This window comes from Amblyomma mixtum, chromosome 2 (genome assembly GCF_055824585.1).
Source record: "Amblyomma mixtum isolate Tamu chromosome 2, ASM5582458v1, whole genome shotgun sequence".
Taxonomy (NCBI): Eukaryota; Metazoa; Arthropoda; class Arachnida; order Ixodida; family Ixodidae; genus Amblyomma; species Amblyomma mixtum.
The window spans coordinates 159,836,071-159,860,259 of record NC_143013.1 but is presented as its reverse complement, the minus strand read 5'-3'; the positions used below and the strand labels follow the sequence as shown (position 1 = coordinate 159,860,259).

Genomic DNA, 24,189 nt, shown 5'->3' with positions numbered 1-24,189 from the left:
CCTGCTCGGCTGTCGCCACCTAAAGACCCAAAAGGCCTTGGTTCGACGGACGCGGGCGGCGTTGCATGCCAATAGGCCCCAGAATAGGGGTTCCACCTAGTATTGTGAGGCAAAGGGCCAATAGTGTCCTACCCCAATCCCCTTTCTGTGAAAAAATTATTAGACGATAAATGTTTTTCACCACCACAACCACAGGAAGGGCGGAAGATGGGAGTGAATGAAGACACCGCACTCACTAAACGCGCCTTTGATCATTCAAACCCATCGAGCTGGCATGGCGCAATAGCTAGCGCTCTCGTCTCCCACTCCGGATACCCTGCTTCGATTCCCCAACTCGGCCACTTTCTTACTCGGCGTTATTTATGCGGTCTGACTAGAAATCAGGCTAATTGCTTAACCGATATCATTAGAGTACCATCGATGCACTGCGCGCCACTGCGCGCCAAGGCCAGAAGCGGCGAGCATGGAGGTAAAAAAAACTAGGAGAGAGTGCACTCAGCCTCTGCAAGCCATCCTCCTCTGACGCCGCTGCCGAGGGCCCTTTTGCGCACTGACTCATGGGAAATAGGCCCTCCTCCACAGTTACCAGACTGCCAACCAGCGGTGCTTTTTAGTGAACGTCCGTGCTCCGATGTAGCGCAGAAGCGCAGCGCCTGTGTTGCAGCTTTGGCGGAATGCGTACCGAGCTCGAGGTTGTCTGAAGGCTCCGCGTCTCAACACTTCTGTTGATTACACTCTTGAGTTTTTGGGTGCACTGTAGAAAACTGCAGGTAAACATTTCATCAAAGGGTGCGGCCGCGACCTCGTCACTGTTCAACTGCGGTTCATAAAGAGAATGGAGAGGAATTCCTTTCGTCGTTATACTCATATACGGAGCGTTTATTTCAGCGCATGCTATAAGCGGAGAACTCGAGAGTAGACGAAGAAACGAGCCTATAAAAAAGGGCGCAGCGGCTTCCAGAGCACTCACGGCGGACGGACGTGTTTTGACGAGCGCTTCGGCGCGCTGCGCAAGATTCTATTTCTCAGGCGGACTTCGGCCCGCCCATGGGCCCGGCACAAGTCGTGCCGAATACGCTCGCGCACATACGCGGTTCCGACGTGAAATGCAGCAGTGAAGTATTTCTCTCCCTCTCTCTGTCGAGAGAGAGTGCCGGCGGCTTTACGTCTGCCCCTGCGCGGGGTCTCCCGGCCACTGCCCACAATCACTTACAAAAAGAAGTAAACTGTATGTATACATAGCCGCGCGCTCGTAGCGTCCTGTCTCGGACTAATCGCGCGCGCGGCACACTGCACTAGCGGCCGGGGTGGGTCCGAGGTGGCACCCACGGAGCGTTTGTGTCACGGGTGCACTACCTGGCGAAGAGCAAGCGGGAAGTCAAGCCCGCCTGCTCGATGAACGCACAGAGGCTCACCATTGTTCTGTCACGGTTGCGCGCACTGCCGCGCGGCCACAGGAGCGCTTCGAGACTGTCCGGGATGATTCCCAACGCCCTGCAGGCCGCGAGAATCTCGCCACGCGGCACTGCAGAAGCGGCACAGCGAAGGAGCATGTGCTCCAATATCTCCACTGCGCCGCAGTCAGCGCACGCGTCGCTCGGGGACGGTGGCCGCTGCGGCGAGCGAGCAGTTTGCGCTTACCACGGAGCCGTCAGTTAACACAAGCAGATGGTCGCGCAGTTGCTCGTAGAACGAAAGAGCGAAACCGAAACCGAAATCCAGCTAAGAACTACCACTGCCTTGTCACGTGAGGGCCTATTTCCCATGATTCTTTTCATTATATTTTTTATGACTAGGCTTCAAGATTGTGACGTCATGCTCCCTCCTAGTTTTTCTTTCTCCATGGCGGCGAGCCTCATAGTGGCGCCATCTGTCGTAGACGGAGCAAACTGCCTGGCGCCGCTGCCGCGTGGCGCTCAGCTGGTGCTGCCATCTGGCGCAGCACGGTAGAAGCAACGCTGTTCAAGCTCATCCATCCCTACCGACCGGGTCTACGCGTCGAGGCGAAACCTACAGTAGTACTACTGACGCACTAACACTGAGAGGAAAAGCGCGTCTGGTACCACTAGCGCGATGTCGTCTTTCTCACGCCTCTGTCGCCGCAGCAACGCTAAGGCTGCGTGCGAATTTGGCCGAAGGCAAGAACTACCCAGCTCTTTCACGTACTTGATCTCTTCCCTCACGTCATAGTTTTGGTGTTAACAACCAGCTCCCAGGCGAGAAAAAGTTTGGTTGTCAGGAAACTAGAGGACAAAAACATTTTTGTAGGAATACATCACTACGGCAGGTTTCAAGCCGTCGTCGTGGCTGCGCCTCGGCCGTGTCGGTGCCGGAGAGCATAGCCGTTCTCATGGCAACCGCCGCAGCTGTGATGGGACTTGGCCTTGCCTGGCTCTTCGTGCGTTTAGTGTGGCTGCAGCGGCCGTGTGGGTGCCGGCGCTCCACCAGCTGCACATGTGCGTGATGTCTCCACACACCGCTCGCCTCGCACAGCGTTTAGCGCGGTTAGCGTGGCTGCGGCGGCCGTGTCGATGCCGGCGCTCCGCCAGCTGCGCATGCGCAATAGAGCGGATAGGCGGCGCGGCGGTTGTATAAAGGGGCGTTTGGCGATGCAGCCCCGGCTAGGACTGGCAGACAGATATATCGAGATATGGCAGACAGGCGTCGTTTCATTTCATTAAAACCAATCTTCATTTCATTTTCCTTCCCTTAGGTGCAGTTCGGGTGTCCATCGAGATATAAGAGACAGGCGTCGTTTCCTTTCCTTCGGCCAAGGCGTCGCGCCGAACGAGCCATGCGTGGACTCCTTGGCAACCCTGCAACACGCTGTCGCGTCCCACTTTTAAAAACGGAGCTTAAGCATCATCCAATTTTGAAGCGAGCACAATACGCTAGGTAAAGCCAGCTTCACTGTCGCGAAGTTTTACCTTTATGTGACCTTCATCCTACCACACTACTAAACACGGCGCAACGGCGGTGATTCCCTCTCAGAGGAGACACTTGAACGCGCCGTGTTCCCCTTTTCGAACTCATAATCATGAAGAACCTCAAGAAGAAGAAAAAGTGATCATCACAAAAGCCCATGCCACGCTGCTAACAAATAAAGTAAGAGAAAAGGTGCATATCTGGCCCCTGGGACAGGACACAGTCGCACAAACCTCAAAATGGAAGAGCGGGAGCTTCGAAAGCAGGGGAAAGGCGCATAACTGAAGCAATGCAATGAATGAATCAATGAATTCATTCATTCATTCATTTAATCATTCGAAAGCGAAGGAAAGCCACATAACTGAAGCAATGAAAAGGCACATCGCTGGGACTCTCTTACAGTGGGTACCTTAGTCGCGTTTTCGTATTAGTGTGGAAACATTAGATGGCTATGCTCTTGCCGAATGACTCGCTAAATGTGTACCCGGAAATTCGTCCCTTGATGTTATTGCTCATACGACGTCATGAGACATTAGAAAAGGATATCAAAATTTTGGTCGAGGTGGGAATCGAACCCGGCCGCTCGCGTCCGAGATGACGGGAGAGGATGGTGCCGCATTTTTAGAGAATGAAGTCACACCCGAGCTGAGTGACAATCCCTGCCATTTGAGAACTGTAGAGAGAAGGAATGATAGAAAACGCGCGGCGCAAAGCCGTGTCTGCCGAAGCGAGATGGATGGATGGAATAAACTTTAATGTCCACGAATAAGACGATCTACCCATCCCCCAACACGCAGGTCAGGGGGCCGGTGCCGCCGCCTTAGATGCAGACTGCAAGGCCTTGGGTCTCAAGAGCGTCTTGGAGTTGGACGAGCACGAGCTGGAGCTCAGGGACCCAGCTACGCAGCAGGGTCTCCCAGGTGTCTGTACTGTCCATATTTTACATACCCCCGGGTGAATACGGGCTTTCCCATATTATGTGGTCCAGGGTCTCCCTCGCTCCACAAAGGTTGCATTTATCGCTCCTGGCCTCGGGGAACATGTGGTTCGCCATAACCGGGTGCGGATAGTGTTTGCAGTGCCTGCACGCCCCTGCTTGTCTGCTGTCTAATTTTATGTCTGGCGGGGTAGCAGTCTACGCTCCGATATATAATGCTGCGTGATCTCCCCATATTTTAGCATGCACTCTCCGCTCCCTCTGGTATCGAGGGGCCAGCAGCGCCTCGGCAGTAAAGATCTCGAGCCAGTTCGTGGACCATCTCGTTGCTGAGGACGCCTACAAGCGCCAGAGTCCAAATTATTTTAATTCTCCCATGTAGCGTTCTCTAGCCTAGGACTCTGGCCGCTAAGGGCGAGATCATTCCCTTGCGAAAATTTCGTATGGCAGTTTTGCTCGCACTGATGACACACTTCGCTTCCGTTCCACAGCAAGCTAACGCGATCGCACTTTCCTCGGCAATTCTGTGCTCTGCCTGCGTAAAGTGGTAGCTGTCACGGGATTGCCCCGGCCGCTGACGGCCGTTGCCACCATAAAACCGCCACCACCTCCCACCGCATCTACATAGGAAACCTCATGTTCCGAAATTTTGCCGCGTCTACTAATTTCGGCTCGTTTTTGCCTCAGTGTGTTCGTTTTACTCTGGCAGGGGGCGAGGGAGGGGGGGGGGCGGAATCATGAGATTTTGTCAGACTTTTCTATCCACCTCCGCCTTAAAGGCCAAAATTCGCGGTCCCAATGTGAAACGCGTCCGCTCGCTTTGGTATCCCAGTTCCCAGCCCCCCCCCCCCCCGATGTGAGCATTGGTTTTTTGGGGAAAGACAGTTGCGCAGTATATGCCTCACATATGTCGGTGGACACCTGAAAAGCGCTGTAAGGAAAGGGAGAAAGGTGGGAGTGAAATATAAGAGAAGGAAATGCGGTAGTGGAGGTCTCCGGAATAATTACGACCACCTGGGGATCTTTACCATGCACTTACGACGCAAAGAACACGGGCGCCTTGCATCCGCCTTAATCGAAACGCGGCCGTCTTTTCTGATTCACCTCCATCGAAACGCTGGCGCCACGGTCGGTATCCATCCCGATTACTTCGGCTCATGATGGCCGATAGGGGCCCGAGTGGGCGGACACGTTTAATAAATGCTCTGGAGGCAACTCCAGACCAGGGACGGTATTACGAGTTTTTGTCTCACTTTTGACGCTCTGACGTCAAAATGACGATACCGCGAGACGTTGACCGCGGAATCAACCAATTAGCAGCGAGGTTGTGGTGGCTAATAGTAGGGTTCCACCCAGGAAGCATTTAGTTGCGCAATAGGGGCCGTATGCTAACATCTTGCTGTAAACACGCCATTAATAAAATGAACAATGTTTTATTTTCCTAACAAACTCCTTCAAACCTCACAACATCAAGCAAAACAGGAAGGGTTCTCAGTTTTGCAATTAAGTTTGCTCTTCAGTCACTTTTGCTGCCGCGAGGGTGCGCTGACACTGGAAAAGCGTAGGTAGCGTCGGCTAGGTGGCGTGAACTGCTGCCTGATTCAAAGGATTCAGCCATGGATTCAGCCTTATCCCTACACGCACATACTCAGCCATCGTAAACATGACAGCCAGAAAAAAAATCAGCTTATTGACGGCTGTCCTTTTTTTGACACACTACATAGAATCAAGGTACTTTGCGGACATCTTAAGTGCGCGGAAAAATCTATTTAAACGCAGTGATTGCTACGGGTCTGCCGAGATCAATTTGCAAGGAGCTCTTGGCTCGAAAAAAAGCGAAGGCAGCTTTAAGGCAAGTTCACACTGGCGAGCTGCAAACGTCGCGCTAGTATTCTAGGCAACCGATTTCGGTCAATTAGTTACGGTTTGCGAAGCACATGTAAAGCGGGGAGGGGGCGTAATAAATCGATTTAAGCCTGTCGCGCGACCTCCGCGTCTCGCCAGTGTGAACTCACCTAGCCTGCTATTGATGGCAAATGTGCTCCAAAGGCGATGCGTGATTCTTTTTATTTTTGTTCAGAAAATACAAGGCGACCATGAATAATCACACTGCAGCAACTGCCGACATACGGAAGCAGACTGGTGCAGCTGCTGGGAGCTTGCAATCTCACTGCGGGAATTAAAAGAGGGCACGCCCGGTCACTGGGGCAACAATCACTCTTCCGCTTTGTAACCAACTCATGCCGCCCGCTTCGGGTTAAGCACTTCATATTCGTGTTGGTGTTGTTGCCGTTCCGTTCGGATGATGCTCGGATGACGCCGCCGGGGATATTGCGGTGGCGAAAGTTTATGCGAAGGAAGTCCTCCTTCGCCGCCGCCTTGTCTTGGGGGTCTCGCCGGAAAGCGCGCACCTTCTGCGACTTAACTTTAACAGTGGTCTCCGCAACCCACCGCAACCCACCGCAGACACTTGCTCACAGTCGGTTGGGCTACGCCGACGTTTACTTCATTTACTACGCTGTCTTGAAACCCACCGGCGACGAAGGCGCGCACAGGCACTTGCCGTTCCACTGACCGCGCACTCACCCGCACACCTCCAAGTTCAACGGCGAGTTCGTCGCATATGCATTATGCTCCGGCCTATGTCAAAACGTCGGAACAACTCGTCCGGCACGTTAAAACAGTCTTCATGAACCCTCTTACACCGCTGCTCGCGCGGCCACCGGCCATGTAAACAACCACCATTTTCGGTCTCAGGCGGTTTGAGACCACTCGTTCCAATCCCGAAAAATCGTCTCAATCGGCTCGTATATTTAGGTATGCAACTTCAACACTTCTGCACGTTTATGGCGTCAGCCGGTGACAAAAAAAAACAATATTGCCGCTGGTCACGACCGATCAATAGGAACGGAGCAAATAAGACACTTTTTGAGACACTTTCCGATTGAGACGATTTTGAGCGACTCGTAATCGCGCCCCAGGACTCTTCCTACCCCTCATCTTCTATCCTACTTCCGCCCCGTTTCCCCCCGTGAACACTCTCTGCGGAGAAGCGCGCGCCATTCTGGACGACATCCTCTTCGGCTGCCCTGCCCATCCTCCCCCGCAGGGACAGCCCGCCATCGGAACATGGGAGGCCCTCCTCGCGTCGCAGGACCCGTACCCGCAACTTTACTTTGTGAACCGCGGTGCCCGTGCCATGGCCCTACGTGGCCTGGAGACATGCGCGTAATGTGAGGGCTGTGCGATGGCCCTGAGACCTTGCACGGTCCAAACTCGCTTGTATATTAAGTTTTCGATTCACCCATTCATACGGCTCAGTAGACGGGTGCTTTGACCCACCGCGGCGAGTATGCGCGGCAGCTGGCTTCACCAACACATGTAGCAGCTGGAAACGAAGTCCCAGCGATGTCAACACTGGTTGGCCCAAAAAGAAATTGGCTTTCGAGGAAAGGAAATGGGCAGTATCTGTCTCGCGTATCTCGGTGGACACCTGGACCACGCTGTACACCTTAACCGCGCCGTAAGGGAAGGACGGATGGCGGGAGTGACGGAAGGCCTGAAAGTGTTTGGTTTTGGGGGGTTTAATATCTCTGAGCAACTCAGGCTATCAGTGCCGCCGTAGTGGAGCGCTCCGGAAATTTTGACGGCCTGAGGTTCTTTAACGTGTACTGACATCGCCCAGCAGACGGGCCGGTAGTATTTCTCTTTTATCGAAATTCGACCACCCCGGCCGGAATTGGAATCTGCGTCTTTCGGTGAATTGCTATGGTGCGCGCGTTCTTCTTGCCATTCTTCGGCGCGTTGCAATTCGCCTGATAGCATTTCGCCTGATAGCGTTCACGTGAACCACTCTGCGAGGTAGAACGTTGTCGCCAACCTACATCCTTAGCACGACGCTTCGCAAAAAGTTCTTCACGCTGTTCTGGCGTCTCTTGTGCATGTTGTCGCTTTCTCCCTTCTTGTCGCTGCCACGTCTGCAATCCTATGTGCTTAATCTGCGGGGGCCCGCACCTCACCAGCTCCCGCGAATGCACCGCCAAATTCATTAAGTTGCTGCATCCAGGGCCCAGGACGCCATCCAAGGGAGCCAATGCCGGCGCTACACGGGGAGGGCGGCAGCAAAACAACCAGAAGACGCCACGGAGTGGCGTGATGCCTCCCCCTGGCAAGACAGCAACGCTAACGCCACCACCCGGAGCAGCGGAGTTCCCAGCTCTCAGCGCTTCATCTGGCGGCGCTGCCTGCAACCAACCCAAGGTAGGCAGCTGGGCGAGGGTCGGCTCCTCTCCTTCCCCTCCTCCCTCCTCCGCCACCAGCACCGCCGAGACGCAGGAACTCAAGCGCGAGCTCGCCCTCTTGCGAGCTCAAAACGAAAAACTAGCCAGCGAGCTTAACTCGCTCAAATCCCAATTCCATACTCCGCCCGCGTCGAGCGACGAGGCAGAAAACATAACAGACAGGGACATCCCTCCTCCTGTGGAGAGTCGCGCCGCGGCCATGGAGACCCGGGTTACCGCAATTGAAACACAATTGGCTTAGCTTCCCAAAATTATCCATGATAACATCATCCATCAGGTGGATAGTATCATCGCACAGGTGACACAAGCCGTAACGCACATTATCCAAAAATGGATAAAAGACAATCCGCGCGTCCTTAAACGCGTAGGCCCCATCAGGGACGCTGACCGCCCCTCAAAATTCAATAGAGCCATTCCCGATGACTTCGACTTTTCGGAAGACTCCTGCACGTCTGCACCGGGCACTAGCGGTCTGGGCAGTCTGAACAAAGTGACCCCACCCTCCGCCTCCGACCATGGCCCCCAACCCTAAGTCGCGAGCAAGAACAACTCAGCCGCTTACACTAATGCAGTGGAACTGCCGGGGTCTCAAGAACCACAAGAAGCGGACTCATCTCCGCCTCTTTCTTGAGAACCTTGAGTTCCTCGTCGCCGTGGTTGCCCTTCAGGAACCCGGCGCCTGTACAAAACTCACAAACTACACTACATTTCAACACAACCCGCAGACATGTATACTTGTTCACAAGCGATACACTGCGCAGGAGGTTACACTTCCCACAACACCGTCTTTCCCATACACGATGGTTTCAGTGCTGCCCCTAAAGCGGTCTGACCCACCTGTACACATTCTAAATATTTAATGTCCACCGAAACTTAAGAACGTCACGTTCAATGAAATTTTCACTCAAGCTCTGCAGGTGGCGGGTAGGGATCCCCTCCTAATCGTCGGCGATTTCAACGCCCCGAGCAGGCTATGGGGATACCCCCGGGAGGACAGGCGTGGGAGGAAGCTTGCGGAACTTCTTTCCACACTTGTACTCACCCTGCACACTGACCCCGCCAACCCAACACGTGTCAGCAATTCCATTCAACGAGATACTTGCCCGGACCTCACATTTACACGCAACATACGCCATGCCGACTGGCTGAATACAGAGGACACTCTAGGTAGTGATCACTGTATAATCAACACAACCATTTACATGCGTCCCATGAAACGCCCACTAAAACAAGCTCGTATCTCTGACTGGACGACTTTCCGCACCTCTCTACCTATCGTAGACCCATTCCAGTCGGGATACGACGTGTGGTCCAGAACGCTCACCTCTACACTCACACAACACGAAAAGCAGATACAGCTCACAGAAACACAAACAGACGTGGATAACCACCTTCTCCACCTTTGGGAGGCCCGTCGAGACCTCACGAAGCGATGAAAGAAACAGAAACATAACAGACTCCTAAAGAACCGCATCCTCGAACTCACACAACAGGCAGCGGAATATGCTACTCAGCTAGCCGACACTAACTGGGTGGACCGGTGCAACGCGGCTGCTCGCCAGATGTCTAGCCCCAACACGTGGCGCCTGTTCAGCGCTCTCATCGATCCAATACAAACACGCACAGAAACCCAACGCCAATTACATAGGGCGTTGCACAACTTTACAGGAACGATAAAACAGCTAGCGCACACGCTCATGGATCGATACCTGTGCACCACTAAGGACCCCCGGCAGGCGGCGTTCTCGTATGCAGGCGAAGAGAACACGGAGCTGGACAAGCCATTCCAACACCACGTCCTCCGGGCAGCCTTAAGCGAAATGAAGCGGGGCACTGCACCCGGGCGCGACAAGGTTACGGTCAAGCTCTTGGCCAACCTTCCCGACGCAGCCTACGCCGCGCTCCTCAAATACATCAATAGCATTTGGGGCGGAGAGACTCCTCTCCCTCTCGATTGGAAATCGGCTCTCGTGACCTTTATTCCGCAGGCCGGAAAACCTATTGATGTGGAGAACCTTCGCCCCATCTCCCTCACGGCTTGTGTCGGCAAGCTGATATAGACGATGGTGCGCGATAGACTCTCAGATTTTCTGGAAACACAGCACACTTTCGCGGACACCATGTTCGGTTTTCGCCCTCACAAGTCAGCACAGGATATGCTTCTGCAACTTCACCACGACATCTTAGATCCTGTCGAATGTCCCCACAACGACAAGGTGGTCCTGGCCTTGGATCTGAAATGCGCATTCGACAACGTCAAACACGAAGTAATCCAGGACCACCTCAGTAACACCAACTGTGGCCACAAAACATTCAACTACATAAAACAATTTCTTACAAACCGTCAAGCCTACATACGCATACAAGATGCGGAACACGGGCCATACACCATCGGGGGGGGGGGGGGGACGCTGAGGGCGCGCGTAGGGAGAAGACGTGCGCACATCGGCTCCGCTTCTGATCGCTCCTTATTGCGGTCTGTCAACTCGGACCCCACGAATCTTGGCACCATCGACTCCGCGAAGATCAGCGGCACAAGTGGGCACTACTTTCATCAAGGTGGGCCCATTTCTGACAAAATTCTGAGATTTTGAAGATTTCGCCCACCGCCGCGGCGCTAAGCCTAACGGCGGCGGGGCGTCCGCCGGCGTTCGCCAGCCCCGGCTGGGGATTCCCCGGCGATGGCGGCTCCCAATACGGTTACCGGCTATGATCCGGTGTCCATGCAAGTCGTACGCATGGAGACCGCTCAACCCGAGGACCTTCCAACATCGGAAGTTGACTGTTTGGCAGATATGGTCAAAATCTGGAGACGCCGGCAGAAGACGAACGCTCCCAAAGCAAATGGAGCCGCCGCCCAGCACCAGGCGGCAGTTCGGTCCCCGAACGCTTCGCCAGGGAGTGTCGGTGGCGCGGCCTTGAAGGCCGCAACATGCAAACCCCGGTGGCGGCCGCAGCAGACGCCACGCATTGGACGCGACGAACTCATCGTGGTGCTCAAGCCACGCAAGACGCTGGATCTGAAGGCCACCTTCGCTCCAGGTGAAGCCGGAGTTGCCGTGCGCAGCATCATACGGGACTGTGGAGAGGTGCAACTCTCTGTGTGGCCCGTGTGGGACCAAAATGTGCTAGTGTGTGGGCTGAACTCTGTGCCAGCCGCTGAGAAGCTCCTCGGCGATGTCACGCTGACGGTCGGCGACCGCCAGCTTCTGTTTCGCGGGCATGCCAAGGCTTCTGGCGAGGTCTGCAAGGGAGTGATCAACGTTCACCCCGGCGAAACGTCGGCCTCCCTCAAGCAGAAGCTGGAGTGGAGACACGGAGAAATCCTATCTGTGCGCAAGCTGGGCGGCACCGCCATCGCAGTGGTCACCTTTCAAGGGAAGAAGGTACCCCGCCAAATCTTCTACAGCGACCAGGGCATCCCCGTGAGGCTGTACAAAAAGACGATCCCCGCCTGTCATCTATGCGGCACGGTGGGGCACCGGGCTGACATCTGCCCGCGGCCGCAGTCGGGACGCTGCGGCCTCTGCGGCTCTCAGGTGGCCACCACACCCGACGGCATAGCACAACATGAGTGCACCCCCTGATGTCTGCTGTGCGCGGGTGCCCACTTCACCGGTGCTGCCGGCTGCGTCGGCAAGTACCGGAAACCGATCAAGCCAGGACCATCACAAAGTCAAAGCAAGCGGAAGACGACTCAGAAGCAAGCTCCGCCCACCAATGCCAAGGACAGCAAGTCCACTTCTGCGCCGGGCAAGTCCGGGCATGTCAAGACGGCTGTGAAGTCCGGGACCCAGGCGAGGTCGCCGAGCTTCAGCGCTGGGGATTTCCCGCCTCTAGCGACCGCCCAAAACAAGGTGAGCGATTGGGCTAGGGCTGCCTCCGGGCCTCTCTCCCCCTCTCTCTCTCCAACAGAAGCCGCCCTACAGAGGCAAAATGTTGAACTTGGGCGCCAAACAGAATTCTTAGCGCGGAAAATTCATGAGCTGGAGGCTAAGTTAGAGGGACGTAAAGAACCTCAAGCTGGTCCTTCCGAGCCTATAGAACTAGCCGAGCCGGAGGACCGAGATGAGAGTGCCTCGGTCGCATCTGGGCTGACAAGCGTGTCGCAGCAGTCGGCCACCACAGTGGTTGGTAGGCTGCCAATGGTGGAGAGCCGCCTGTACAACCTGGAGAGCGAAATTGATGCTCTGCCAGGTAAAATCATGGAAGCGGTCCGGGGCTCCATTCAGCAACTTCTTCAGGCCGAATTGGCAAAAATCATGCCTGCTATAGCGGCACAGGTTACTGAGACAGCTCTCTCTGTCGTTCAGGACCAAATTGCAGCTCAACTCAGTCAAAGCCGCTCCCGCTCGCGGTCTCCGCGACCAGACCTCCGCAGGCGGAAGGTGGTCCTTCGCCAGGCCACAGGCTCACTAGAAAACATTCCGGCCGCTCTCTCTCCGGACGTGCTGGTGCCTCTGCCTGAGGCCCCATCACCTTCGGGGGTGGAACCTGGCCCCCAAAATTAAATAATCACGTTCACGATGGCTAGCCGACCCCAGCGGAAAGCCAACAACAATTCGGAGCAATTCGAAATCATACAGTGGAACTGCAGGGGTCTACGGAGCTGGAAGAAACGGTCACACCTCCAGCTCTACCTGCAGTCTCGGTACCGAACCGGCGCTCCTAGCTCTTCAGGAACCCGGCGCAGATGCTAAATTCACAGGGTATAGCTCGTTTCAAGGCGGTCCTACAACGTGCATACTGGTGAACAAAGCGTACACCGCAGTCCCAGTAGACCTCGAACTGGAGACTGAACAGGAATATAGTATGGTCAAGGTCCTGCCGCTCAAGCGCCGCGACCCATCAATACATGTCCTTAACATTTACTGCCCCCCGCATAAGCCGCGCGTGACCTTCAATGAAATCTTCTACCGCGCGCTCAAATCGGCTGACAAGGAACCTCTAGTGATCGTTGGGGACTTCTATGCTTCAAGCCTACATTGGGGCTACCACTTTGAGAAGGCCAGAGGACGCAAGCTGGCGGAGCTCATCTCCACACTTCGTCTTACACTCCTCACGGATCCGTGTTGTCCCACACGTGTGGGCAACTCGGTTACGCGAGACACATGCCCTGACCTGACTCTTGTTACGAACACCAGAGATGTTACCTGGGAGAACCTGGGAGAGACTCTTGGTAGCGATCACTGCCTTCTCCGGGTTACTCTTCTGGCGAAGGCGGCTCGCAAAAAGTGGGGCCACACTAAATTGACCGATTGGCATAAGTTTCGAACAAAAGAGATACCTCCCGTGCTCTTTTCCGGCGGATATGCGGAGTGGGCAAAGCAATTAGACACAATACAAAGACAACATGTCACGACACTTCAGACCACTGAACAGATCCCTGCAGTGGACAATCACCTCCTGCACTTGTGGGAGGCTCGTCGGAGTCTTACCAAACGGTGGAAGAAGCAAAAGCTGAATCGCAAACTTAAGGCTCGCATTGTCGACCTCACGGAGCAGGCTGCGGCGTATGCTGCCCAGCTCACCGATTCAAACTGGATAGAGAAGTGTAATTCGGCAGCGCGTCAGATGAGCTCGAGAGGAACATGGCGCTTCTTTCGCAGTCTCATCGACCCCGCTCAAACGAGAGGGGAGACGCAAAGACAGCTCCGGCGGGCTTTGCACGGGTACCAAGGTACGACGGCTCAACTCGCGGACACCCTGTGCGACAGATATCTCTGCCGTATAGACGACCCATTTGGGCCCGAGTACGAGTACGCGGGAAAGCCGAATCCCGACATTGATGCCCCTTTTGAGTTACACGACCTTAAGGCGGCTTTAGCTAAAATGCGGCGAGGTACGGCTCCGGGTCGGAATCGCATAACAGTCAATCTGTTGGCCAACCTTCCAGATTCGGCCTACCTCCACTTGTTAGGGTACATTAACCAGATTTGGGACGGGCGTCCACTCCCTCCCGAATGGAAGACCTCCTTGGTCACTTTCATCCCTAAGCCAGGCAAGCCAGTGAATACCGACAACCTGAGGCCCATCTCACTAACCTTGTGTGGGCAAGCTTATGGAGACGATGGTTAGGGATCGCCTCTCTCCACACATAGAGACCAAGGGCCTCTTTGCAGACACTATGTTCGGGTTCCGACCGCATATGTCTGCGCAGGACGTCCTCCTCCAGTTACACCGCTGCATAATACGACCCACTGCCATGAGCCACAACGACAAGGCCATCCTTGCCCTTGATCTTAAGAGGGCCTTTGACAACGTTCGTCATAGCAGCATCTTAGCTAACTTGAGTACCATTGATTGTGGGCGCAAGGCATTCACATATGTAAGAGACTTTCTCTCGAAGCGTCAGGCCTTCCTCAAGATTGAGGATGACGAATACCGACCATACACGATGGGTACACGGGGTACACCCCAAGGGGCGGTCTTGTCGCCACTTCTTTTCAACATTGCCATGATGCAGCTTCCCCACCAATTGGCCCGGGTGGAAGGCATTCATCACGCATTATACGCGGACGACATAACAATTTGGACTACCGAAGGGAGCCTTGGGGAAATGGAGGACCGCCTTCAGCGGGCCGCCACCATAACCGATAGCTACGCTATCGGCTGTGGTCTCCAATGTGCTCCCGCAAAATCGGAACTTCTGCACATCAGATCCGATCCTATGGACAACACGAGTTTGCAAATCTCTCTGACGGGAGGCCCTATCAAAGAGGTCGGGGAGCTCCGCATACTAGGTCTGTTCATCCATAACAGGCTCAGCCCGGAATCCACTATTGCCAAACTCAAGCGCGTAGGGAGAACAGGTCGGACGCATGATCCATCGCGTTTCTAACAAGCGCGGCGGGTTGCGAGGCAGGGACGCGCTTCGGCTCGCCCATGCCTTCGTGACCAGCAGGATCCTCTACTCCGCTCCCTACCTTCGCACTACGAAACAACAAGAAATAAGAATCGACACCATCGTTAGAAAGGCTACAAAGCGAGCACTGGGCCTCCCAGTGGCCACCTCCAATGCTAAGTTGTCGGCGTTGGGAGTGATCAACTCCTACCAGGAGTTACGAGAGGCCCACCTCGTGAACCAATATACGCGACTCTCGCAGACGGCATCCGGGCGCCGCCTGCTAGACCGCTTGCACATCCAACACGAGTGCACTCCAGAGGAGACGTGTCGGATTCCGGAGCTATGGCGTCACAAGCCCTGGGTCCCTCCACTCCCGCGCAACATGGACACACATACACACGAAGGCAGACGAGAGGCGCGCGCTCGGGCCCTCGAACACCAACACGGATCCAAACAGGGTGTATACTACGTTGACGTGGCAGGGCCGTCGCCCAATGGATTCTACACGGCCGCAGTAGTTCACCAGGATCAATGCGTTAACGGGCTCTCCTTTCGGGCTCGAAATTCAGCACAGGCTGAGGAAGTAGCCATTGCGCTTGCCGCCTCGGACTTGAATTCGAAGGTAATCGTGACAGATTCGCGTCGAGCCTGTCAACACTACCTGGCTGGCGAGATTTCACCTTTAGCCTGGAGTATATTAAAGCGCGCAGTACGGGAATCGGACCCTTCGCCCAAACGCATAGTTTGGACTCCAGGCCATCAGGGCGTTAGAGGTAATGAGGCTGCGGACGCGGCTACCCGAGCGCTTACCTACCGGGCACCTCACCCAGGCTCTTCCGGCTCGGAGATTGTGCAACCGCTTCTGCGGTTCAGAGAAATTCTGGACGACGATTGCGAACGCCATCGTCTTTTCCCGGTCCCTGCTAAGGGCCTGAGTAAAGCTGATGAGCGAACTCTGAGGCGCTTGCAGACCAACACTCTGTTGTGTCCTGCAATAGTGCAACATTTCGACCCCAAAATTTATGGGCGCTGCCCTCACTGTGGGGAAGTTTCCGATACCTTCCACATGGTTTGGGCCTGTCAAAAGAATCCTTCCCTTCCCCCCAATCCTTCCCCTTCCCGAGAGGCATGGGAGGCAGCCCTGCTGAACTGCTCGGGGCTGGAGTCTCAAAGGGCTCTAGTCCAACGGGCGCGAGTAGCGGCCTCGTCCAGCGGGGTCCCGGACTAAGGACTCCACCTATGTAAAGGGCCATTTTTGGTCTGCAAACTCTCCTGTTGTTTATTAAAAATTTTTCACCACCACCTACACCATCGGCTCGAGGGGAACACCTCAAGGCGCGGTCCTGTCTCCCCTGCTCTTCAATTCGGCAATGCTTCATCTTCCCTCCAAATTGTCTTCTTTGCCCGGGATACATCATGCTCTTTATGCGGATGACATTACAATCTGGGCCACGCAAGGTAACCTGGGGCCACATGGAATCCTGCCTGCAAGCAGCGGCGACCCTAGTCGACGACTACGCGGCCTACTGCGGACTCCAGTGCGCCCCATCTAAATCAGAATTTGTGCACATACGTCCCTCCCCTCGGGACACAACTCCGCTTTGCATCAGTCTCCCCTCGGGACTGATCCGGGAGTCCAAGGAGATCCGTGTCCTTGGTCTCTTCATACACCATCAACGCAGGGTCGACATTACCCTAGCCAAACTTCGCACAGTGGAGGACCAGGTGGGCCGCATGGTCCGCCGGGTCTCCAACAGGCGGGGCGGATTACGAAGCAAGGATGCACTGTGGCTTGCCCATGTTTTCGTAACGAGTAGAATCCTCTACTCAACCCCCTACTTGCACCTGCGCAAACATGATGTTGACCAACTGGAGGTCATCCACCGGAAAGTCATCAAGCGGGCTCTCGACCTCCCGGTCACCACGTCCAACCAGAGACTTCTGGCCTTGGGCGTGGTAAACACATTCCGGGAGCTTCGAGAAGCCCACTTAGTCAACCAATACACGCGTCTTGCACAGACCACGTCCGGTCGCCGTCTCTTGGACCGGCTACACATCAAACGTGACTACCATATTGAGGAAAGGGAGAAAGTGCCAGAACCCTGGAGACGCGCCCTCCGGGTCCGACCCCTTCCCCGCCAGGCGCGCGCGGAAGCGTTGGCGCGATACTATGGTAACCAACAACATGTGTATTACTTGGACGTTGCCGGCTCACACCACGGGGTGTGGTACACGGCCGCAGTCGTACACAACACAAACACAGTTAACGGGCTCACTTTCAAAGCCTACACGCAACACACGCGGAGGAGATTGCCATTGCTCTGGCTCTCACTACTCCCAAGTCGAAACACATCATCATTGACTCGCGAGGGGCCTGTCGGAACTATGAGTTGGACTGGGCTCCCCCGCTTGCCTGGCGCATATTGGAATATAGCTGCCGATGCGAAGATCCAACTCCACGCAACCTGATTTGGGCCCCCGGTCACCAGGGCCTACAAGGAAACGAACAGACCGATCAGGCCGTCCGCGCACTCTCTCCCCGGGCTATCTCCGTGTCCTTGGAAGCCTACTCCCAATCAGACAATCTGGCCCTTACATTCAAACACATCACTGATTACTACAAGGAGGAGCACCGGCGCTACCCGGCCCCTTGTAAGGGACAGGATCGCGCTGACGACCGCCTCCTCATCAAAATTCTTACTAACACTGTACTGTGCCCGGCGGTACTTAAACATTTCAACGCATCCTTTGATGGCACGTGCCAGTTCTGTGGGGAGGTGGCTGACACCTTCCACATGGTTTGGGCGTGTCAATCCAACCCATCTATCTCCCCCAACCCCAACCCCACCAGAGAGGACTGGGAGGCGGCCCTGCTCGGCTGTCAGGACCTAAAGACCCAAAAGGCCTTGGTTCACCGGACGCCGGCGGCGTAGCTTGCCAATGGGGCCCCGGAATAGGGGCTCCGCCTAGTATTGTTAGGGGAAAGGGCCAATAGGGCCTACCCCAATCACCTCTCTGTAAAAAAAATTTATTGCACTATAAATGTTTTTCACCACCACCACCTTAGGGGACTGCATAGCAAAGCATTCACGCCAGGGCAAGCGCGCATTTATAGACGCTTAACAGTGCGGGAGCATGGGTGCCGCCATATTTGGTGACGTGAGCATTCCGCCAAGCGGCCTGGGAGCCCACAGAACGCCATCGCCCGTTCGGCTATACGCCTTGCTCGTCGATAAATTGTTTTTTTTTTGGGGGGGGGGAAGGAAATGTATCTCTCTCGCATATTTGGATGGACACCTGAATCTCTCCATAACGGGGGGTGGACACCCAACTGCGCGGGAACGCGGACGTGCTCTGCATGGGCTCCGTGAATCGTCAGTGTTTTTGACCGCAAAACCCCAGTTTAATGCAAAGTATTTATTGAATGTGTTCCGTGAGGTAACGAGGACCATCTGGACACCAATTTTATCTCTGTGAGTAGAATCTATTTCCACTTACGGGACATTGAAATATTGATGCGGCCAGAGTCACGCTAACCCTAACACCGACGTAGCGTCGGCCGTGGCCGAAGCAGGAGACGCATGGGCTTCGCTGGCCCTACCGGGGCTGAGCAGCCTCGACGGCGGCATGGCGTCAGCATCGACTGCGACACACATTACGGCCCCGGTTATTGAAAATAGCCCGGGTACGGACCAGCCCCAAGCCATGGAGCTTGCAAGCACCAACAACGCCGGAGGTACGAGGGGACCGCAAGAACAACCAAGAGTCTACCCAGTCAACGAGACCCCGTGGCGAGTGATGAAGGAATTAGTGGAGCGCAGAGCCCAGAAGGATAGGAAAGCTACCGGTCAAGCAAGTACACCTTCCGAGGCAAACAAGACACCAGTGAGCACGAGTGAGCCGCAGCAGCAGAAACCTGGGACGCCAGGAACGACCGCCAAGGTCCCGAACGCGCCACCGGCGTCCGCTGTAAACAACCAACTAAAGAGACTCGCTGGTAACAGGCGAGATTTCGTATAGCTCCCGAAAGGAGGATACAAAATCGTATTCCGACCGATGATCCACAAACTAAGAGTGGGAGATTTCAAGCCCAGCGATTACATACAAGCCGTGGTGAAGGAATGCAACCTGGTCTACATCGGCGACATGCTTGTCGCGGTGAAAGCCATCTCAAACATAATAATAGTCCGGACGCCAGATTGTGCGAAAGCAGAAGCAATGCAAAAGACGACGAAGTTGTGTCTCGGAGACAAACAATTCGAGTTCAATGCCTACTGCTCCACGGCGGAGGGAACTGTCCGGGGTGTGGTGCATGGAGTGATGGCCGGCACCACGCAAGAAATCTTAATGAACCACATCCAAGTAGCAACGCCGGGAATTCGTGCAGTCTACGCAAGAATGCTCGGGAAGTCAGTCAGCGCTCATCGCGTTCGACGGACCGAGGTTGCCCAAGACAGTCGCAGTGATGGGAGGACTGTATAGAGTTTACCCTTACCAACCTACGAAGCAGGTGTGCTTCAGATGCCACCTGCAGGGGCACCGATCAGACGTCTCCCCGGAACCACAACCCATTCCGCAGTGCCCTAGATGCAAACGTGCCAACGTCGACGGACACGAGTGTGGAGAGCCCAGGTGTGAGTGGTGCGGCGAAGCTCACGCCACAGGCGATATAGGATGCAAGAGACGTCTCAAACAAAAAGGCCAGCAGAACCAGCTAGGCAAGAGAAAAGAAAGTAATTACCACGGTGGCCACAGGCCGCGGTGGTTCGACAGCGAGGAAGCGGAAACGAGAGGAAAGAACGGATCTTCGAGATCTGCGTCCCGGAACAGGCGCGGCGGCAGCAGAAGCCGAACGCCGTTCTTCAAAGATGGAGACTTTCCGGGGCTAGCAGACGCGAGATCCACCGACCACGGTGGCGGCAACGCCTGGGTTCCAGGGAACGCCCATAACGCTTCCGCATCTAAACAGAAGACCAAGAAGTCCAAGAAGGTGAGTCAGTCTATGAGCGAGTCTCCAGTCTATCCCACTGCTATAGACTATTCGATACAGACTAGATTCGAAGCTCTAGAAAAAACAAACAGGGAACTTAGAGAGGAAAATGAACGACTAAAAAGGAGGCTTTCGTTTATAGAACAGCGACAACAAAGAGAACATGATACAAACCGAGGAAAAGTACACGGAGTACAATCGCCCACGACGACAACACGCACGCAGGGGCCTGCAGCCGTACAACCGCAAGTAAGGGAAGAAATAGATGCTACTACACCACTACACCAAATACAGGAGCAACAGAAAACAGTCTTGACGACGCTGGAACAAATCATGACCAGACTGAACGCGACCGATCAGAGACTGGCAGAACTGTTCAGGAGACAAAACTAGAGAGCACCGGAACAGGTCGACCTAAACGAAAGCGCGAAGATCTTTGTGGCGCAGCAGTAGTGTCACATCATGGCTAGCGCAGAAGAAAAATTTACAATATGGCAATGAAACTGTAGAGGATTTAGAAAAAAAAACGATTTCCACATACATGTAATGCAGCATAAACACCCACCTACTGTAATAGCGCTGCAAAAAACTAACACTTCGCCGAAGATAATCGGCTACGACACCATAGTAGATGAAAGATATAAAAAAGTGGCCATTTTATGTCAGAAGGCGGTCACTACGCACAAGCACACGACACCACAAGACGATATAGAACACCTTTTAATAGAGGTAATACCTAAGAAGCGCGGGGAGAAGAGCCTATTCGTACTTAACATTTACTCACCACCGCGCAAGAAGAGACATGACTTCAGAGAAATCATTAGACCGGTGATCGGCCTGGTGAAACAAAACCACCTTGTGATTGTAGGAGATTTCAATGCTCCGCACAAAGAGTGGGGCTACAACATGAATACGAAGAAAGGAAAAACCATCCTAGATGGAGTGGATACGCACGGGCTGGAAATCGTTACCGATAGCAGATACCCTACTAGGGTCGGAAACAACGTTTCAAGAGACACTAGCCCTGATTTGACCATCATAGGAAATATCCTAGACTATGAATGGTCTAACACCGGGGAGCAGTTCGGAAGTGACCACTACGTAATTCAAACGCAAATTAAACTTACAAGGTTCAGCACAATCCAGAGGAAGAAAAAAATCAGATTGGAAAACATTTCGGGAACAGTTGGAGAATGAAGGCGGAAGAACTGCGATAACGGACATCGAAAAGTGGACCAAACGACTACGGGAGGTCCACAGAGACAATACTACGACGCTAGAGGTTACCGATGAATTTCCACGTGCGGATAAACGAATGCTACATCTTTGGGAGGCTCGTAGGGGGCTGACAAAAAGATGGAAGAAACAAAAACATAACAGAAAATTGTCTCAGAATAGCTCAAATCAATAAGGAGATAGAAGACCACACCGCAAACTTACTTAGAGATAATTGGCACCAAATTTGCAATGAACTAAACGGCAACCTGGGTAGCGCTAAAACATGGGCGCTGCTCAGGCACCTCATAGACCCGACAAAATCGAAGAGAGAAAACAGCAAAACGATAGAACGTATCACGCACAATTTTCAGGGAACGGACGCCCAGATTACAGATTTTCTTTGGTCCAGGTACGTCGGAAGCACTCAGGTGCCACCCTCCACCATGGTGTATTCAGGGACAAGGAACTCGAAGCTGGATGAACCCATAAAAGAATACGAGGTATACGCGGCTGCCAGGTCATTCACGAGGAACACAACACCGGGAAAAGATCAAGTAACCAATGCAATGATCAGAAACCTCAGTGATGACCAAATCGAAAGCCTGACCGGACTAATCAACGAGCACTGGGAAAGGGGCACGGTCCCGGCGGAGTGGAAACACGCTGAGATTATCGTGATACCTAAACCAGGGAAAACACCCAGTTTACAGAACCTTAGGCCAATATCACTAACTTCCTGCCTTGGTAAACTATACGAGAAAGTGGTCAAGACTAGACTGAGCAACTACATGGAGGACAACGGTCTGTTTCCGGATACCATGTTCGGGTTCAGAACGGACCTCTCCACGCAAGACGTGATGCTCCAGTTAAGAGACATGGTACTAAAACCAATATCGGGAACTCGAGAAGGCGTAATTTTGGCTGTAGACCTCAAGGGGGTCTTCGACAACATCAGCCACAACGCCATTCTAGCAGAACTCTCGACAACAAACTGTGGGGAGAGGATCTTCGCATACGTAAAGGCCTTCCTGTCTAACAGAACAGCAACGATCGGCATCAACAACATTAGGTCAGAAAAGAAGACGACTCCAAACAGAGGGACACCACAAGGATCCATCATCTCACCTTTGCTCTTTAACATAGCAATGATTGGATTAACTAGGAGACTGAAAAAGATCAAAGATGTAAAACATTCAATTTATGCGGACGACATAACAGTGTGGACGACAAAAGGATCGACAGGAAACAAGCAAGAAATACTGAAAAGAGCGGCGGATGAGATCGGTCAATTTGCTTTATTTAGCGGGATGCAGTGCTCTCCAGAAAAATCTGAATTTATTAGACTTCACAAAAACAAAGAGGACAGGGGAACGATAGAATTAGAGATAGATGGACAACCCGTAAGAAGGACAAATAAGCTTCGTATCTTGGGAATGTGGCTGCAGGAGAAAGGCAAACGGGACCATACCATACAGCTCTTGGAACACTCCACGAAACAGATATGCAGGATGTTAAGTCGGATTACGAACAAGAGAAAAGGGGTGAAGGAGCGAGATGCGTTACGGATCACTTCTGCGCTCATCATACCGAGGATGACGTACGCGCTTCCGTACCTACAACCTAATAAAGGGGAAAAGAACAAAATGGAAACATGCATCAGAAAGGCGTATAACAAACCTTAGGCGTCATGACCTGGGCCTCGACAGAAAAGCTAATGAATATGGGTGTGTACGGCACCTATGAGGAGCACAGCGAAACCATGCTCAGATTTCAACTCGAAAGACATAAAAGAACAGCCGCTGGCCGCGCACTACTGCTAAAGCTAGGATACCCGGTAGAAGGCGAAGGCGAAGACAAGACAGACATTGACAGCCAAATTAAGAGCACTTTCTTGGTTAAACCAGTGGCCAGAAACATGGACCCGAAGAACCACGAAGGAAGACCGGCGGCGAGATCCTTGGAGTTGGACAGGTTCCTAAAGAAGAAACAGATGGTTCTGTATGTTGACGCGTCCAAGTACAGAACGAAGGAAAACGCTAGGGCGGTAGCAGTAGTGAACGCCAATGGGAAGATAATTACTGGTGCATCAGTGCGCACAAGGACAACACAAGCAGCGGAAGAGATCGCCATAGCTCTAGCCCTGACTGAAGCCCATCGGCAGGGACTGAGTTACTGGATAGCGACGGATTCTCAGGCTGCAGCGAGGGCATACAGAGATGGAAGGATCGGCCAAAAAGCCGCGAGGATTCTCTTCGCACAAAACGAACAAAGACATGGATCAAACAACACACACATTCAACACACCGTCAATTTGGGTCCCTGACACTGGGGTTGAGGGAAATGCTGCTAACGCCCACTTCGAAGGCCAGAAGTGTCAGACCTCCTAGTGGCGCCATCTGTCCTAGACAGAGCAAACTGATTGCGCCGCCGGCGCTGCTACCTGGCGGAGCGCGGCTGATGAAACAGCGCCCTACCTGCTCGGCGAAGTCGCTGTTCATGGTCATGGCCATGGTCATCCATCCCTACTGACCGGGGCTACGCGACCAGGCGAAGCCTACTGTATTATTGCTAACGCAACAAAAGTTGGCAGTGGCTGAGCTCTGCTATGCCAGGATATACGTAGCCTGAGCAGTGATGTCATGTGGCTCTGCGCCGGCGGCAGAAGTGGCAAGCGCGCGCGGTGAGGCGCGCCTGCTGTGCGCAGTCACGTTACTCACTCTTCGCGGATGCGCAGTATGGACGACGGAGGGAGCACGCGAAACGGCGAGACTGCGGCCAATGTAGCTGATGCTGCAAAATAAGTTGTCTGCAATTGTACATAAATATCTGGGTCGAATTCTTACCTCAATCCAGCGAAAAGCTGGAACAGCTGATGAGCTGCGCTCAAATTTCGCATTACCAAGTAATGTAATCGTCGGCAGTTTTTTCCATCGTTCATCCTCTCCTGCCTGCACATGGCAGCGGTAGTGTG

The 24,189-nt window shown here is 53.8% G+C and overlaps 1 protein-coding gene across 1 annotated transcript in view; it reads left to right on the top strand.

Moving 5' to 3' along the window:
• Positions 1 to 8,404, top strand: part of LOC149361409 (uncharacterized) — a 106,921-nt gene extending 98,517 nt beyond the window's left edge. The window contains exon 3 of the mRNA XM_089568070.1: positions 7,929 to 8,404. Within this exon, the coding sequence (XP_089424196.1) occupies positions 7,929 to 8,404 (476 nt within the window). The remainder of the gene's footprint in view (positions 1 to 7,928) is intronic.
• Positions 8,405 to 24,189: the final 15,785 nt, after the last annotated feature.